General features: G+C 38.0%; 3 protein-coding genes across 4 annotated transcripts in view; 1 reads left to right on the top strand and 2 right to left on the bottom strand.

Annotated features, from left to right (window-relative positions):
• Window positions 1–403: 403 nt before the first annotated feature.
• On the bottom strand, window positions 404–1,995 carry cks1b (CDC28 protein kinase regulatory subunit 1B). The gene is made up of 4 exons (XM_016492657.1): window positions 1,822–1,995; window positions 1,480–1,550; window positions 1,067–1,194; window positions 404–964 (listed from the first exon to the last, which is right to left on the bottom strand). Exons 2-4 carry the CDS (start codon window positions 1,536–1,538, stop codon window positions 918–920), a joined length of 234 nt encoding a protein of 77 aa, XP_016348143.1. The 5' UTR covers window positions 1,539–1,550; window positions 1,822–1,995; the 3' UTR covers window positions 404–917.
• Window positions 1,996–3,274: 1,279 nt separating this feature from the next.
• Window positions 3,275–14,968, top strand: LOC107693321 (zinc finger protein 687-like). Of its 2 annotated transcripts, none has more exons than XM_016492655.1 (10): window positions 3,275–3,345; window positions 4,789–7,078; window positions 7,624–7,925; window positions 10,909–11,093; window positions 11,243–11,419; window positions 11,521–11,683; window positions 12,032–12,370; window positions 12,874–12,986; window positions 13,116–13,218; window positions 13,297–14,968. In XM_016492655.1, the coding sequence occupies exons 2-10, from the start codon at window positions 4,810–4,812 to the stop codon at window positions 13,882–13,884; spliced, it is 4,239 nt and encodes a 1,412-aa protein (XP_016348141.1). In that variant the 5' UTR covers window positions 3,275–3,345; window positions 4,789–4,809; the 3' UTR covers window positions 13,885–14,968. The 2 variants fall into 2 exon arrangements, with proteins under 2 accessions (XP_016348141.1, XP_016348142.1); XM_016492656.1 differs by lacking the exon at window positions 3,275–3,345 and adding an exon at window positions 3,592–3,664.
• Window positions 14,969–15,739: 771 nt separating this feature from the next.
• The window catches only part of LOC107693255 (aquaporin-10-like), a 6,408-nt gene continuing 5,297 nt past the window's right edge, over window positions 15,740–16,850 (bottom strand). The window contains exon 6 of the mRNA XM_016492565.1: window positions 15,740–15,983. Coding sequence (XP_016348051.1) covers window positions 15,740–15,983 — 244 coding nt within the window. The remainder of the gene's footprint in view (window positions 15,984–16,850) is intronic.

Below are 16,850 nucleotides of genomic sequence, written 5' to 3'. Positions count from 1 at the left end.
ATTGACCTTAAGTTGCAATCCTAAAGTCAGACATTTTCTATGCATGTGCGAGACGTCAGATTCATTAGCCACTATGCTATGGGTAAACAACTAGAAGAATAACAATATGGAAAATAAATTATTTGCGCTACAAACCAGTGTGTTTGTAATTACGACAATACAGTAGAATTATGTGTTAAGAATTACCAGTTTGCAATATCAAGCAGCATAACCAGTGATTTGTGCAACTAAAAATAGCTGGAAGGGAATGTTACAGTGGGAAGTTACAATGGCTGTCATTGTGCATGTCTAGTAAAAGTTAAAGCACTTATTACAGTGTACTCAACTTCACCATTGGTGTAAAAGCAAAGAAGTAAACATTGTTGCTTTCCATCTGGTAAGGATTTTGGTGTTGAAGCCAAAATGCTGAGCTGAAATAGTTTTATTATACATAAGTACAGTATTCTACATATTATATTGACTTTTAAAAACATTTTTGAGAAAATAGGTTCAGCTGCGTATTAGTACTGGTGACACATATACTGGTACGAACAGCATTGTTAATACTTTAAAGTGAAAAAAATAAAGTATTTATTTTTAATAAAGCAGTATGTGTACTTTTGAAACAATTTCCAATGCTGCTAGACCTTTCAGAATCTATTCACCAATGCAAAAAATTTATCAAGTGAAGCTCATATACAGAATATGCTTGAAAAGAATAATAAATATAGTTGCAGCAGGAATTTGCACACAGCTCTATCTCTCAGTTAAGGCAGAGATCAAGCACAGTGATGATAATCTAACCCACAGAATAGTCCATACATATGCAGCAGCACAAATGATATTGACACCATTTGATCTGGGGTGCACCCGGCATCTCTCAGACAGCTTCAGATTGTGTCCAGTTTTCAGAATTCCTTTATTTTGTGGTTCTGGAGTCACTGGGATTGGGGCAGAGGACGTCGGAAGAGCAAGATATGTGGTTCTATAATGAAAAGAAGTCATGAACATGAATATCAACAGTGACAACAGTAGAGATCGCACATATTTGGGCGAGTTTTTGACATCCTAGCAAACACACACATACCGGGTTGATGGATCATGTAATGTACCCATCCTTGACTCTGCTGAACACCCAGATTCCTCCATTCTGTCTCTGACATCAGATGGGTCTTGGGAACTCTTTTAGCAATATCCTTAGGAAGCATGACATGCCTGAAAATGAACGGAAAACACACACTACACTTTACCCTCGTTATAACTGTCATTTTAACAGCTGAGAAAATATACTTAAGTATCATGTTTCAACTTAGTTTGAACTTATGAAAACTAAATATTACTAAATGTTAACTTTATTTGGTGATTCAACAAATGCTTAAACAGCGGAGCATTATTAGTAGTAACGTTAACAACGTTACAGGCACAGCACTGCTGTCTCTAGGAATCCAAAACGGAAAACATTAATTGTAAACTGTACAGATAACTTAAATAATTGCCTACCTGTACTCGAATTTGTCGTCGTCATATTTGTCAGAGTAAAAAATCTGCTTGTGAGACATAGCGTGTTGTTTCTGGATGAAAAACACATGAAATAACAGTTAACTGACATGTCAAACTTCATTTACATCGTTTGAGTAAAGTAAACGAATACTTGTCTTAACGTAAATAAAGGACAATAGTAGATATCAATTTTACTTCTCAATAAATGTAACGGTTAGAGGGATTTTATTAATACAGGTTTCAGATCGTTCCCTCCAATGGTGGCTAACTTAGCTACTCTAGCTAATGAACGATTGAGGAAATTCAACGTTTATTCTGGATTAGTATATTCATGACACTTACTGTTTCTTCTTTCTTGTAAATGTAATAACTGTGGCGTTTACTTAATCAAACAATACTTTCGTTTAAATTAAAAGTATTTTTCCCAAACGCAATTTGCCAAATCAACCACCGATTACGTTTCCCTGGCGCTTGAACTTCCCTCTCAGCGAGTTCGAAGCCCGCCCATAAGTGTTCGAAAGCTTACAAGTCCTTTCTGATTGGACAAGATGTGAGGACGTCACTAAGACGTCGAACTGTGTCAGCGGTTACTTTTCGTAAATAAAAGTCCTTATGGTCACTTAAGTGTTTGGCATTTAGAAGGCCTATCTTCCACTTTTTACTTTTTAATGTATGTATAGCCCTTCTTTTGATCTCATCTTTTGATTTCCTTTCTTTATTCCTTTTCTTTCTATTTATGCATTTTGTTATGAATGTTTTTGATTCATACATTTATGTTCATTATATATGTAATTGGTTTTCAAAAGGCATAGTTCGTGACGGTGTTAACATCTGCAGGACTAAGTTAAATAAGTTTTCTGCGCGACTCATCACAAGGTTCTGTGAAAAACTTAACTCTTTATTTTTTAGTAAATTTGCTCAATATTTTTTAAATATTGTATTATGTTTTCTATTTATTTGTACGGTTGTAATAACGACAAACAAACAAAAATATAATAAATGAATACGAATTAAATAATGCTGGCAGTGCTCTAGATGGCGCTAAAACCTAGTCTATGAAAACATTATTTTCAGGTGTATTTAAATTGATTTTGCTGTGTATATTTCTGCACATTTCAGTGCAGTTGGTCCTGAGATTGTCAATAATAATCATTGTCTTATTATATATGTCTATATATAATATACATTTTTCTTCTTTTCAAGACAATAACAAGGCACTGGCTATATACGACGATTTGTGATGTACCAAATGCATTTATATAGTCTATCTACGCAGAAGCCCAAAGATTCACAATAATGATTAACAATTTCACTGTGATGTACAGTATTTGCGATCATGTATTTCACTTTCATATTGGTACCCAATCTATTGATTAATTATTTTTTTTTTTTTTTATCTGAGTTGTCTGTATTTTGTGGTTAATGTATGAAATGGCGGTAACATTTCTATTCAAATGTGGGGTATAATCCTCTATAATACATATAGCATACGATAATATAATAAACATTAAGCTTCTGTGCTTTGGGAGATCCAAAATCCGCAATCCGTTTAATCAAGGCCTAAACCAAATCAACCTAAAGACAGAGAAATATGAGATCCTGGAAGGATGTAAATAAACAACAACTGTACATCCATAAAATACAATGAGAGTGTTCGTGTTTTGTCTTGAGTTTAAAATAAAATGCTGAAATATCACCAGATCTATACATGCAAACATAACAGTTTAACCAAGGAAGACGGAAAATAATTTTCCTGTCCGTTATTATCATCGTTATCTGCCAAGACCTGGCCGTACTCAATCGATGACGGGAAGTCAAGGCGCTTCATCTGGAGCGAGGATAGTCGGGAATCTCAAAAGAAAACAGGTAAACAAATGACCTCCCCGTGCATGGAAATACACAATCTGTAAAATAATACACACCTACATAAAATGCATGATCAAAAAGGCATAATGTGGCATCCACGTGAGGTTATTTATAAACAGGTAAATGTTGCCGTGCACATGCAGTGGCCTGCGCTTAAATGACCCTCGCGACGGGGCAGCACGGACCCCGCCGTCGTGACAGAACAAACCCAAAAATACACCTCACATATCTGTTTATCAACCCACCAGCTGTTTAGTTATCAGTCCAGCAACGCTGAAGCCACATCTAAAGGACAACATGTGACAGAAGCCCTTTAATCGTACGGTTAGCGATTCAGTTTCGGTCCCCATTTGTAGTTAGCCAGGTCAGCTGCAGGTTTTAGCCGTTCTCAGACAATTGTATTTGTCTATATTAAATTCATCTCTGTAACGTGCTCAGTTGTTAGTGTATTAATATATATTTTTATTGATCAATTATTGTTTTTATTTCATGTAAGAGGGCTTGTTTGTATTCTCGTGTTGATACCATAGCAGCTTTAGCGTGCTAAACAGGCTCTGTTACCTTAAGTGATCCATTGTTAAGCAAAAAATTGGATGCTGGATCATAATATTATCTTATATATGATTACAATTATTTATTTTTCATATTGCAAACGTACATGCGCATTGCAGTTCAGTCGCCAATGCTAAGTTTATACAGAGGCATTACGTGGCTGTTTAGCCAAAGCTAACAAAAGCCGTTCGGTGTCATTTGGTATTGCGCTATATATTTGTGTATATGCTATGTTGTTGCAGAAGTAAAGAAACGAGCTAAAATAGCAGGATACATGCGGCTAAAATCATCAAGTAAATTTCACATCATAGGTTCCTCAGCACAAAGCGTTTCTGTTACGGTTAAAAAAACCTGATAGCTTGAGTACTTGATTTGTAAATAAACATTATATGTATTAAACTCACTTTATGAAAACGGATGATTTGCTATGAGATTATTTTTTATTACCCCCTGCATTAAGGATCCCATTGAATCACACCATATTACAATATTAAAAAAAAAAAAGCTGTTAATAAATAAGATGAGCCCTTCCATTTGTCCTGTCTCTATTTCATTTTTAATTAGAATTTTTAATGTTAACCCAAGACTTAAAAGGGTCCGTTTACCCAAAGTAGTTAGATAGTTCACATCATTTAATCACTGTCATGTTGTTCCAAAGCTGTATAATTTGATTTCTTCTGTGAAACACAAAATATTTTGAAGAATATTGACAACCAAACTCTATTGGTGACCACTGACTTCCATTGTATGGAGAAAAAAACACTGACAGAAACAGACGTTTCTCAAAATATCTTCTTTAGTCAGGTTTGGAACAACATGAAGGCGAGTAAATACTTTTGGTTTTCATGCAGTTGTTATCACATTTTTACATGTTATTTTTCTGTGTTCTAGGATTGAGTCCACTGACCCGGCATGGGGGACATGAAAACCCCTGATTTTGATGACCTGTTGGCAGCGTTTGACATTCCTGACATTGATGCCAAAGAGGCTATCCAGTCCGCCCCGGATGAGGTGGAGGGGCATCAAGGAGCAGGCGGAGGATCGCTCATAAAGGCTGGTGATGATTCAGTAGGTGGAAGTTCAGCCTTAAGATCACCCAGCCCATCCACGGATTCTCAGAGCGACCCATCTATTGTGAGTGTGATTGTTAAGAACCGTGTTCGCCCTGAGCCCTTTGATGGTGGCGACAGCTCTGTACCAGACCCATTAAACCATAATGGATTTGTGTCATCCGGTGGGTCAGTACATATGTCTCAGCCCCGGGGCCAGCCGAATGGGGAACAGTGGCCCATATGCAGTTCAAAGGCGATTCCAGAGACTCCAGGAGCGCTTGGATCTTCCGGCACTTCCAAACCAGGCAGCAACATCTTCAATAAGCTGAAGCCCTTGATGGCACAAGGTGCTGGAGACTCCGTCGGAAGGGCCCGAAAAATGCAGCTTCTGCAACAGCAACATATGCAGCAGGAGATGAGCCTAGAAGGTGTGGACAAGGCGAAAGCCCCTGCGATTTCTAGTGGGACAAGTGGAGCAGCATCTCCTTTCTTTCCCCCACCTAAACCACTTCCTTCCACTCCCTCCACAGCTTCGTCCTCTTCACCGTCATCGTCCTCTCCATCGGTTGGTTCCCGTGTTTCTGGGGCCATGGCATCGTCTCCGCTGGCTACATCTCTAACAGAGCCATTTAACGGATCACCACGTCTTAGTTCGTCGGCTTTCAGACGTGTAGATTCAGATGAGGAGGATTCGGATCCTGATTCCGGAGGATCTCTGGTCATCCATGAGAGTCCAGACTCTCCCACTCCACCGAAACTATCACGTCGGCTAAGGTCACCTCCAGAAAATTCACAGTCTCCTTCTCTCCCTCCTTCGACAACCATATCGCCCAGCGCTTACCCCAAACCAGGTGACATTCCCTTGGCATCACCTGCTTCACCTCGAGCTCAACAGAACTTGCTTTCAGCACCAGTCCAAACAGGAACCGGAAAGAGTTTACCCCAAGAGGAGCGAAACCCAGAGCATGTGATAGAAGAACGAGATTCGCCAGAGAGCCCTGAGCCAGAGATGCCCAAGTCCTCCATGCCAACACCTGCAGTAACCAAAAGATCATGTAGCCCAGCGGTTGCCTCTTCATCACCATCTGCTTCCCTTCAAGATCCTAAGGAGGAAGAAGAGGAGATGGAGGTAGACAAAGGGTCAGCGGAGAATGGACAAGATGCGGCTAATACAGATGGTAAGGATGGCGGGAAAAGGGATGGAGAGAAAATGGAGGTAGATGCTGCACAATCCCTTCCAGCAGACGCCGGATCACCGAGCAGTGGTGGCAAAGCTGTATCTGGCGGAAATGCTCCCTCCAGACCTCTTAAAGTCCGTATCAAGACCATTAAGACGTCTACAGGAGGTATCACACGCACGGTTACTCGAGTAGCAGGTAAGGGTGGCACTGCCAATGCAGACAAAGATTCAAGTAAATCCCAAACGGGCAGTCGAGCTGGTCCTGCGAAAGGCGCCAAAAAAAATGATGGTCAAGTGGTAAAATGCTCAACCTTACCAGTATCCACTCTAGAAGCCAGCAGTGCCATGATAGCTGCAGCCAGCAAGGTCCAAAACAAAATGGCCATGCAAGCTGATAAAACGAAAGTCTCTGCCACAGCGGTGAGCATCACAAAATCCACCACTTTACCAGTCGCACCAGCCATCGGTGGGATAAGCGTGCGCACTATGGTCGGTAAAACCACCAATGGAGGTACCGTGACGTGTAAACCAGCGTCTATCGTCAACAGCACCGGTGCTGTTATTTCCCGTAGCCAGTCTAGTCTAGTTGAGGCTTTCAACAAGATCCTGAACAGCAAGAACCTGCTGCCCAGCTACCGTCCGGATCTCTCAACCCCGCCACCCCCTGAATGGGGTCTGCCTATGCCTGCTACTGGATACCGCTGCTTGGAGTGCGGAGATTCTTTTGCTTTGGAGCGCAGCCTGGTGCGACACTACGACCGGCGCTCTTTGAGAATAGAAGTGACGTGTAATCACTGCGCAAAGCGGCTGGCTTTCTTCAACAAATGCAGCCTGCTGTTACATGCTCGGGAGCACAAGGAACGAGGCCTGGTCATGCAGTGCTCACATTTGGTTATGAGACCAGTTACAGTGGAGCAGATGATCGGCCAGCAAGACACTACTCCCATTGGTAAGTTTTGCAACATGGTATCTTTTTGTCTCAATTTGAATAGGATTGTTTCGACTTAATATTTTAAAATAAATTCAAAGATTTTCAGCGAGCTGTTACCTGCACCCAGATAATCCCAGTTTATTTATAAAAAAAATTAGAGCTACATGACAAAATAGAGAAAAACTGTGGCATTCTCTGTTGCCAAAAACACCCATCATGCAATTTTGATTTTGGCATCACGCCACTGTCGAATGCAGAAATTCAATCTGTAGTTTCTGGAGCTGTCAAAAGCCTGGGACTTTTCTTAAAACTACAGATCGAGCTTCCACATTTTTGTATTCCCACCCTCAGACAGTCGGATCAATAGTGGTGTGCGTTAACAAAATCAAAATTGCATTGTGGGTGTTAAGTTTTTGGTAAAAGATAATAACTCCACTGTTCCTTTCTGTTTTCTCCTGTCATGTAGCACCATTTAAACTTTTTTTGTCATAGAAAGACTAGTTTCATTAAAAGCCCATCTTGTCAGCAGTGAAATAATCTCTTAAATGTTCTCATTTCTCTAGGTATGCTCTCTCCATCACTCTCCTCTCCACCTCTGTCATCCTCCACCACCCAGACAGGGACGACTCCTATACCGTCCACTTCCAGTCCACTGAAGGACTCTCCTTCTCCAGGCACGGCTTCAACCCAGCCCAGCCCTGCCCGCCGTGGACCCCAGAGTCCCCAGGCTCTGATGCCACTGCCCTGCAAGAAGGGCGAAGCCCTGCAATACCACAACTTCAAGTGTCCTGAATGTCAAGCTCAGTTTTCAAGCAAGGCTGAATTAGTGACCCATTTCCAGCAAATCAGAGCTACTCCTAATTCGGTAAGTTGCAATATTGTAAACGTGTTTGAATTATTTTTTTCTGTTGGTCCATTGGGCCAGTATTTCAGGGTTTTTTTTAATGTCCTGCCAGCAATTTTGCTAACCGCACCACATAAATAATTTTTAACTTTAATTTTCAGCTATGTGTTTTTATCTCTCAGAAATAAATTGTAATAAAAACCAAACACACACACATATATACAGATATTATTTTAAAATTGTAATTCATTTGTCTTCTCCAAATAATATTCTCCAAATATTAATTAACTGTTAGTACCGCTAGTAATTAACCGTTAAATTACTAAATGAAAGATTCATGCTCAGACGTTTAATGCAACTTTGTAAATTGTTATTGTATAAGAATATATATTAAGTAAATATATATATATATATATATATATAATATCAGCTCGTTAATGCAGCCGATTCATTTTTTCAGTTTAACACGTTAAAAATATTTAACGCAGGGGCGGGATTTCTACACTATATTAATCGTAGCTTATCAGTGGTGACTGTCAATTTGATGTACATATGGCAGAAATGTACAGTAAAATTCAGTTGATGACGTAATCAAACAGACAATGAACACTATTAACAGCAATAATTATATGTTGCAAACTGAGAAACAGAGAACCAAATAGAGACATAATTAGCATAGCTGCAGTTCCAACCAAGCAAAAATGATTTGTTCAACCCAAGCTAAAGAATATAATTTCATATCAAAGCGCGAATGAAACTACGTGCTTGCAATGCTGTGGTCAGTTAAGTTATTTGAATTACCAAACAGGCGATTAAAGCTGCCTTAAAACTGAATGTGCATGCATGTAATATATTATAGATGAGTCACATGTAGGAACATGTCTCTGAAATGGTTTTCAAAACTGTCCTGGAGCAGCCCAGCACTGACCCCTCATCTAACACACCCGATTCAACTCGGCAGCTCATTAGTAGAGACTTTAAGACCTGAAGTGGGTCAGAAAAGGTAAAAAGAGTTGTGAGAAAATAACGATGCGTGTCAGATCCACGTCACGTTCAGCAGCGGCAGCTCTTAAAGAAATAGCAGCCAAAACAACCTAATAACTAGCTGCTGTGATGACTGTTAATCAAAAAAAAGAAAAAGAAAAAAGAGGAAATCAATAACTTTTACAGCTTTAAGGATTCATCTATATTTAATTTCGAATTTAGTGTTTGATAACTTTATTCAATTTCTGAATATTTCCTACTAGCTGAAGGGCAACGGTAAATATGACATTTATTATAATGGGTTTATGTTAAGATTGTTTGAATTTCACTTAAATTAGAAGTTAGTTTTTCAAGTCTAATAAATGTTAAAATTGATAGCTTTTAATTATACTGTAATGTTAGCATAGTCAACATTACATATAGTGAATGGTTAAATATTAGGAAAAAAAGAATTTCCTAGGGACATCAGTAGTATTGGTATCAGGGATACTTGCCTTCAGTCATAAAAAAAGATACCATTAAACAAATATTAAAAATATACTGTCTTTGTTGTTTCTACATTAATTTGAAGACGGAATGATAAATTATTGCAATATAAAAGAATATTTAAAAACTTTAATGTAAGGTGGGATTAATCAATTAATTTCAGAAAAAATGTGCGATTAGTTAATTGTTTTTAATTAATTGACAGCACAAATAAATAAATCTATAATGTGAATGCATTTCTCAGTTGCACTTCCTGTTTGTCGCTCACTTAAGTCTTCGATGTTTAAGAACCCTGTTAGGACAAGCCATTTTTCAAAGTAAAACTGCTCATGAATTTCTAACATTTACGGATAAGAAAATAACTAAAATGTAAGTAATGCGCTGGTGAAAACACCTCAAGCACATTAATCAAGCACCTGACAAGGCAACCTACATGAAACGATACACTTACAACATTCTTTAAAATGTTTAATTGTGTCTTGAACAACTTTTTCTTGCTCTGTTTTGAACATGTCTCTGAAATGGTTTTCAAAACTGTTCTGGAGCAGCCCAGCACTCTCACTCATCCGACACACCCGATTCAACTCGTCAGCTCATTAATAGAGACTTTAAGACCTGAAGTGGGTCAGAAAAGGTAAAAAGATTTGAGAGAAAATATGATGCGTGTCAGATCCACGTCACGTTCAGCAGCGGCAGCTCTTAAAGAAATAGCAGCCAAAACAACCTAATAACTAGCTGCTGTGATGACTGTTAATCAAAAAAAAGAAAAAGAAAAAAGAGGAAATCAATAACTTTTACAGCTTTAAGGATTCATCTATATTTAATTTCGAATTTAGTGTTTGATAACTTCAATTTCAATTTCTGTATATTTCTGCTGAAGGGCACAGGTAGACATATATTATAATGGGTTTATGTGAAGATTGTTTTAAGTTCACTTAAATTAGAAGTTATTTTTTAAAGTCTAATAAATGTTAAAATTGATAGCTCTCAACTATACTGTAATGTTGAATGGCTATAGTCAATGGTTAAATATTAGGGGGAAAAACTATTTTATAGACACATCAGTAGTATCGGTATAAGTGATACTGGCCTTCAGTCATAAAAAAAAAAGATGCCATTAAACAAATATACTGTCTTTATGTTGTTTGTACATTCATTTGAAGATTGAATGTGAAATTATTGCAGTATAAAAGTATATTTAAAGACTTCAATGTTAGGTGGGATTAATCGCGATTAATTTCAGAAAAAATGTGCGATTAATTAGTAAAAAAATGTAATCGATTGACAGCACTAATATATATATAGTAATATATACAAAATATATTCTTAAAGTTTTGCATTAAGTGCTATTTTTATCACATTGAATGCTATTTTTATTAAATGAATTTACATAATGTTTTCATGAACAATTTACACATTTATTTTTTGCTAATGTTTCATAAATAATGCCCAGCATCTGTAATGTGTAAGTTAATGTGTAAACTGCTTTATTTACTAACTCCTTTATGTTATCCCTGCTGTCTTTCTCTTTTAGACTTGTATGCTTTGCTCTCCTCCCATGATGCTGCCTAACTGGTGCAGTGTTTCAGCCCATCAGCGGATCCATAAGCACCGCGCACCCCACGTGTGTCCAGAGTGTGGAGGCACTGCTCGTCAGGCCACGTTTCAGACCCATCTGGAAGAGTCTTGCCTGCACTTCGCCAGGCGCATCGGCTACAGGTTCCTGGCCTTCAAATTCCTTTCAGTGTTTTGTGATATCGCAGACAATTTCCTTGCTTTGCAGCTGTATTTTTTAGGGTATTTGTGAGATTTCCTGCAAGGAAATAAATTGTTACGTTATACCCTCAAACCTGCATCCTTTATTCCAGGTGCTCCAGTTGTCAGGTTGTGTTCGGAGGTTTGAACTCTATTAAGTCCCACATTCAAACAGCTCACTGTGAGGTGTTTCATAAGTGCCCCAATTGCCCGATGGCCTTCAAATCTGCCCAGAGCGCGCAGGGGCACATCACTTCCCAGCATCCCGCCCTCACAGCTGCACAGGCTAAGTAGGTTGACCCGTCACACACAGCTTTTTGTGATTAGTGCCTAATATTTTGTTTTAAAAATACATTCTTTAAGTCTGAATATTCTTATGTTATTTCTACAGGATGATCTACAAGTGTGTCATGTGTGACACAGTGTTCACCCAGAAACCTTTGCTCTACATGCATTTTGACACTCACCTGGCCAAACAGAAGGTGCATGTGTTCAAATGTCCAGACTGCACTAAACTTTATGCCCAGAAAGGCTCAATGATGGAACACATCAAGGTAAATACCTTATTAATAATAATAACAATAGATTAGATAATATAAATAATAATAATAATTATTATTATATAGAGTGCATTTAAGGATATTAAATGTTTAAGTTTTAAATTGATTACTTGTTATTTTGCCTTTTGTGTTACGCATTCTTTTCACTTCCTCTAAAGAATGTGGTGTCAGCAAAGGCATACAGTAAAACTCTTGGTTTGGCCTTTACAAAGTGATTTCTGTGTATCACCTTGTCTAAAGCTCATACCAAGTACAACAGCCACCTCAGTGTGAACTGTCACATTTTCCTGTCAGTCACGCTCATGCTTTTAACCAGAGCTGTCTTGTATTATTTCCCATTAGACTGTTCATAGAGGCCTGTCTGTCAAAGCCGAGACTCCGCCCACCACCTCATCTCCGGTCTCAGCTCCTTCCAGCAACTCCATTTCTAAACCTAAACCCACAGAAAACAATTCGGATGAGTTGAGCCAGGGACAGGGAGAGGAGGATGAGGAGGGGGAAGAGGAGGAGGGAGAGCATGAAGGGGAAGAGAGAGACGAGGGAGAAGAGGAGGAGAATGAGGAGGAAGATCAGGTGAGCTCTCCAGAAAGCGGGAGTATGGAGTGGAGGTGCAAAGAGTGCAAGAAACGCTTCACTGAGAGAGAGGAGTACATCGACCACATGAAGAACGAACATGACACGGTAGGTATTCTTAAAAACATGCACGTGTGTGTGTGTGTGTGTGTGTGTGTGTGTATATATATATATATATTAAACACATTTTTTGCAATGATCACTCGAATGTGGTGATCAAACACTTATAATGACGTGACAGAGATTTGTGTGTTTGTGTGTTTTTGTGTGTGTATATATATATATATATATTAAACACATGCACGTGTGTGTGTGTATATATATATATATATATATTTATTTATTTATTTATTTATTTTATTTTTTGTGTTTATTTTTAAAACATTTATTCAATTTACAAAGAAAATAAAAAAAAGTTTTTTAGTAAGTACTGTATATATTATGTATATATATATATTTTTTTTTCAGTTATATATAGTTCCAAAAGGGCTCCAATATGCCATGGGTGACAATATCCAAAACATTAAGAGATTTTTTTTTTATTATTGTATATTTACTTTTAAATAAATTATTTACATTTGTGATATGCCTGTCTTTTTTTTCTCCTCTAGTTAATGAAGAAGTTCCCCTGCAGACTGTGTGAACGCTCATTCAGTTCAGCCAACAGCCTTCGTCGACATGTCCGGATAATACATGAGGGCGTCAAGAGAGTCTTCCGCTGCCCGTGAGTCAAACATTCATCAACCACAAATTTATTTGAATCTTTCTTTTCCTCCTTAAAACCGATTCTTCATTTGTTTAGTTTGCCCTCTAATTCTGCATATATTGTGCATATATATACTGCTCTCCTCAGGCACTGCTCAGAGGGTAAGCGTACGTTCAGTAGTCGTCTAATTTTAGAGAAGCACATTCGGGTCAGACATGGCATCAGAGCTCGACAAACAACAGACAGACCGGTCAGTTTGGACACTTCACGTCTGTAGAGTTCAGAGATATTTGATTATCCATATATTAATTTTAATTTCCTCTCCCAGAATGCTCCAAACACCAGAAAGCGTTCACTTCCGGGCGAGGGGACAGGCAGCTCGTCAGAGCTCGACAACGAGGGCGGAGCTCCACCAGTAGGGGGCGGCGCCGATACTGATGACGTCGCAGGAGAAGACGCCTCGGGTCCGGCCAAAAGAACTCGAGTGTCTGAGAACCGGCCACCCGAGCAGGAAGAAGACGATGGCATGTTCCGCTGCACACCCTGCGGCTTCATCTCACAGGATTGGGAAGAGTTCCAGCGCCACATTCCCATCCACTGTGATGCGGAGAACGCGCCACAGCAGTGCCTGCAGTGTGGCGCCTGCTTTGCCTCGGCCGGCTCGCTCAGTCGACACAAATTCATTACGCACCGTTTACGCCAAGGTCAGCATGACAATCGGGCCGGAAACACATCACCTGGCGCTTCGCCACAGGACGGCTCGCCATCTTCACCAAAAGCGGGTGAGGAGGGGGAGGGAGGGGTCAGCTGCAGGGTGTGCGGTCGGCGCTTCGACAAGGCCTCGGACCTTAACACGCACTTCCGCACGCATGGCATGGCCTTCATCACGGCACACAGGACCGACAAGCCTTTGTAGAACGAGCGAGATGGGACAAGACAAGGAAAAGCCCTTGCAAAATGGGTCACGGCTTTGGACCATCCAAAACGAGTTTAAGATTAATACTTATAATTTAGAAAATTTCACCTGTCGTTATGCTTGTAACGTGATCTGTCTTCCGAAACAAAGATATTAAAGTTATTTCCCCCTTTCCTCCCTGTTTGTAACATCCTCAGCCTTTTAAATGCATTTACACAAGGTCAGATTGTATCTGCTCGAAAACTACTTTGCATCGAGCAGCTGGGCGTCTGCTGGGTTTTGCGTCAACCTACAAAAAGCATTAAAGCAAAAAGGGTGCTAGTGAAGGTTTTTTTTTTTTTCAATAAAGGAAAACACTGACTTTTAAATGTAACGATATTGTACAGACATTGTAGTACTGATATTTATTTATATTGACGCATTCATCAGTCTTTTGATAATCGTTGAACTTTAAGTGAGGTTAAAAATTTTCATTTGTGCAAGGAGATACACAGCAGACGTATATGAGGTCAAAGATGGATTGTAGTTTAAATAGTCAAAAAAAGGTCAATATAAGTAAACATGGATACATTTCAGTCGTAGATAAACTTGAGCACATTTTATGTGTATAAATGCAGTACATTAGTTTGATATGGTTGTTGAATTTGGAAATGTGAATAAGTTCAGTCCTTGTATTTTTTTTTTCTCCTTAGCTGAAAGTCAATATTGAAATACTGCTAGTGAAAGTTTGCGTTCGGAGCCTGGTGTAATTTTTACAACTTTTGTTTGAAGGATTGCTTGTGTGTGTTTTATGACGAATTATGTACAAATATGAATGTAGTTTGTTTGTTTTTTTCATTGATAAGAGTCTTTTCTATCAGAAAGTTCTGTGCTTGTCGAAAACCACATTTCTTATAAATAATATTGTGATCGTGTGAATCATCTGTGCGAGTGTGACTTTCTATCCCTCCAGTAATATATGTATATGCCCCATATATAGACAGTCTATAGACAGCCATCTTATTCTGTGATGACCTGCCTGTTTCACTGCCGTACATCTGTGTCAGTTCTCTTACCCTTCTTTCTAAATAAAACAGTAAATTGGTACCGTACAGATCACGGTGTCCTTGATGATTCATGTCCCAGTGCATGCTGGGAACTCCAAAACTAGTAAAATGCACAGTTTAATATCATCATTAGCAATATCATTGAATCCAATGCAATTACTTCTGAAACTCATGGCAGTGAAAATTCCTAGTCAGAATCTGACCAGTAAGGTCACATTTTTCATTGCCATAGTTAACATGAACTGATGTTGAGCAACATATTTTTCCAGGATTTATTCATGTTTGTTAATGTTGGTATTTATAAAAACAGTTGTTCTTCGTTCAGGTTAGGTCACAAAACTTGTTGAAACAAATTGTTTAAATGATTCATCTTAATGTTAACAAATAAAACAAAACAATATTATAAAGTCTTACCACTTCATTAGAGATTTCAGTACATGATGTTTGCTAACAAAGCTAACAAAATATGAATATAAAGTACTATATTTCTGTTGAATTTATTGAGCAATAATTCAACAGTTGGCAAGACAGTATATCATGTAGATATTGTGCTACATTATTTTAAACGGAAATGTATGTTAAGACATGTCCTTTAAGGTTTTACAAAGTCAATGATATATATCATTTGATATATTTGATCATTAACAAACCTAATAAAAAAATCCAAATCACAAGATGTAGAAGACCACCATAAGGTCACCCAGTTCACATACAACAAATAATTAATTTTAATATCATAAACACAATAATTCTTAAATGTATTTAGCATATAAATATTAACAATTTAAATTTTGCGGGTTCTTTTCACTTCAGCTGATGTCTGCTGAGGTTATGGAAAAGATCCCGTCCTTGCAGTTTTCTTTAATGGTGTCAAATTTTGGCTGCATACCGTCCAGCTCCACAGTTTGCTGGAGCACAGCTGTCAGGTCTTCAGCATCCTCTGGCTCTGAGTCTGGATGATGAACTCCAATCAGCAGCTCATAGAGTAATGCGCCCAGGAGAGCACCCACACACGTTACAAACACAGGTACCCACCACCAGCCATGACCAGCCCTGACACACAACAGCTCTCATGTTAGTCCAAGAATTTTTTTTTTTTTTTTACACATGCACAAATGTATTGTCCTGTTGTTCTTTACATTGACAATGCTAAACATTTATGTTGTATGTCTACACAGGAAAAAATGGTGTAGAAACAATTTCCACTCAGAAATTACAAGTAAATCTCACAAATAATAACAAGAAATTGTAAAACATTGAATGAAATGTGTAATTAATTGTGAAGTAGAAACACTTAAGTAGCATTTTCATGTAAAACATACTCCAATAAAGTTTTATTTACAATTTCACCAAAACAATTTTTTTTTACAAAAATTACAGTGAATGTGGATTACAAATACTAGTTTAGTTTGCATATAACATGCACTACCATTTAAAAGTTTTTTTTTTTTTTAAAGATATTTTATGAAACAAGAATGCGTGAAATTGGTTAAATGTAAAGCCATTTGTTACTTTTTTTTTTACTTTCAAAGAAACCTGACATTTATGTTATAAAAATTACTTTAAAAACATGAAGCAGCTGTTTTCAACATAGGAATAATAATAATATATGATAATAAAAATAAATGTTTCATTAGCACCAAATCAGCATATAAGAATGATTTCTGAATGATCATGTGATGCTGAAGACTGGAGTAAATTCAGCAAACTCAGCTTTGCATCACAGGAATAAATTACAATTTACAATATATTCACATAAAAAAGGTATTTTATATTGTAATAATATTGGCACAATATTACTATTTCTACTGTATTTTGATCAAATAAATGCAGCCTTGTTTTGAACCCCAAACACAGAACAGTAGTATGTGTGTGTGTGTGTGTAAATATATATATACTGTATATATATATATATATATA

Source organism: Sinocyclocheilus anshuiensis, unplaced genomic scaffold, assembly GCF_001515605.1.
Source record: "Sinocyclocheilus anshuiensis isolate Anshui unplaced genomic scaffold, SAMN03320099.WGS_v1.1 scaffold566, whole genome shotgun sequence".
Lineage (NCBI taxonomy): Eukaryota > Metazoa > Chordata > Actinopteri > Cypriniformes > Cyprinidae > Sinocyclocheilus > Sinocyclocheilus anshuiensis.
This window is presented reverse-complemented; position numbering and strand designations above follow the sequence as displayed.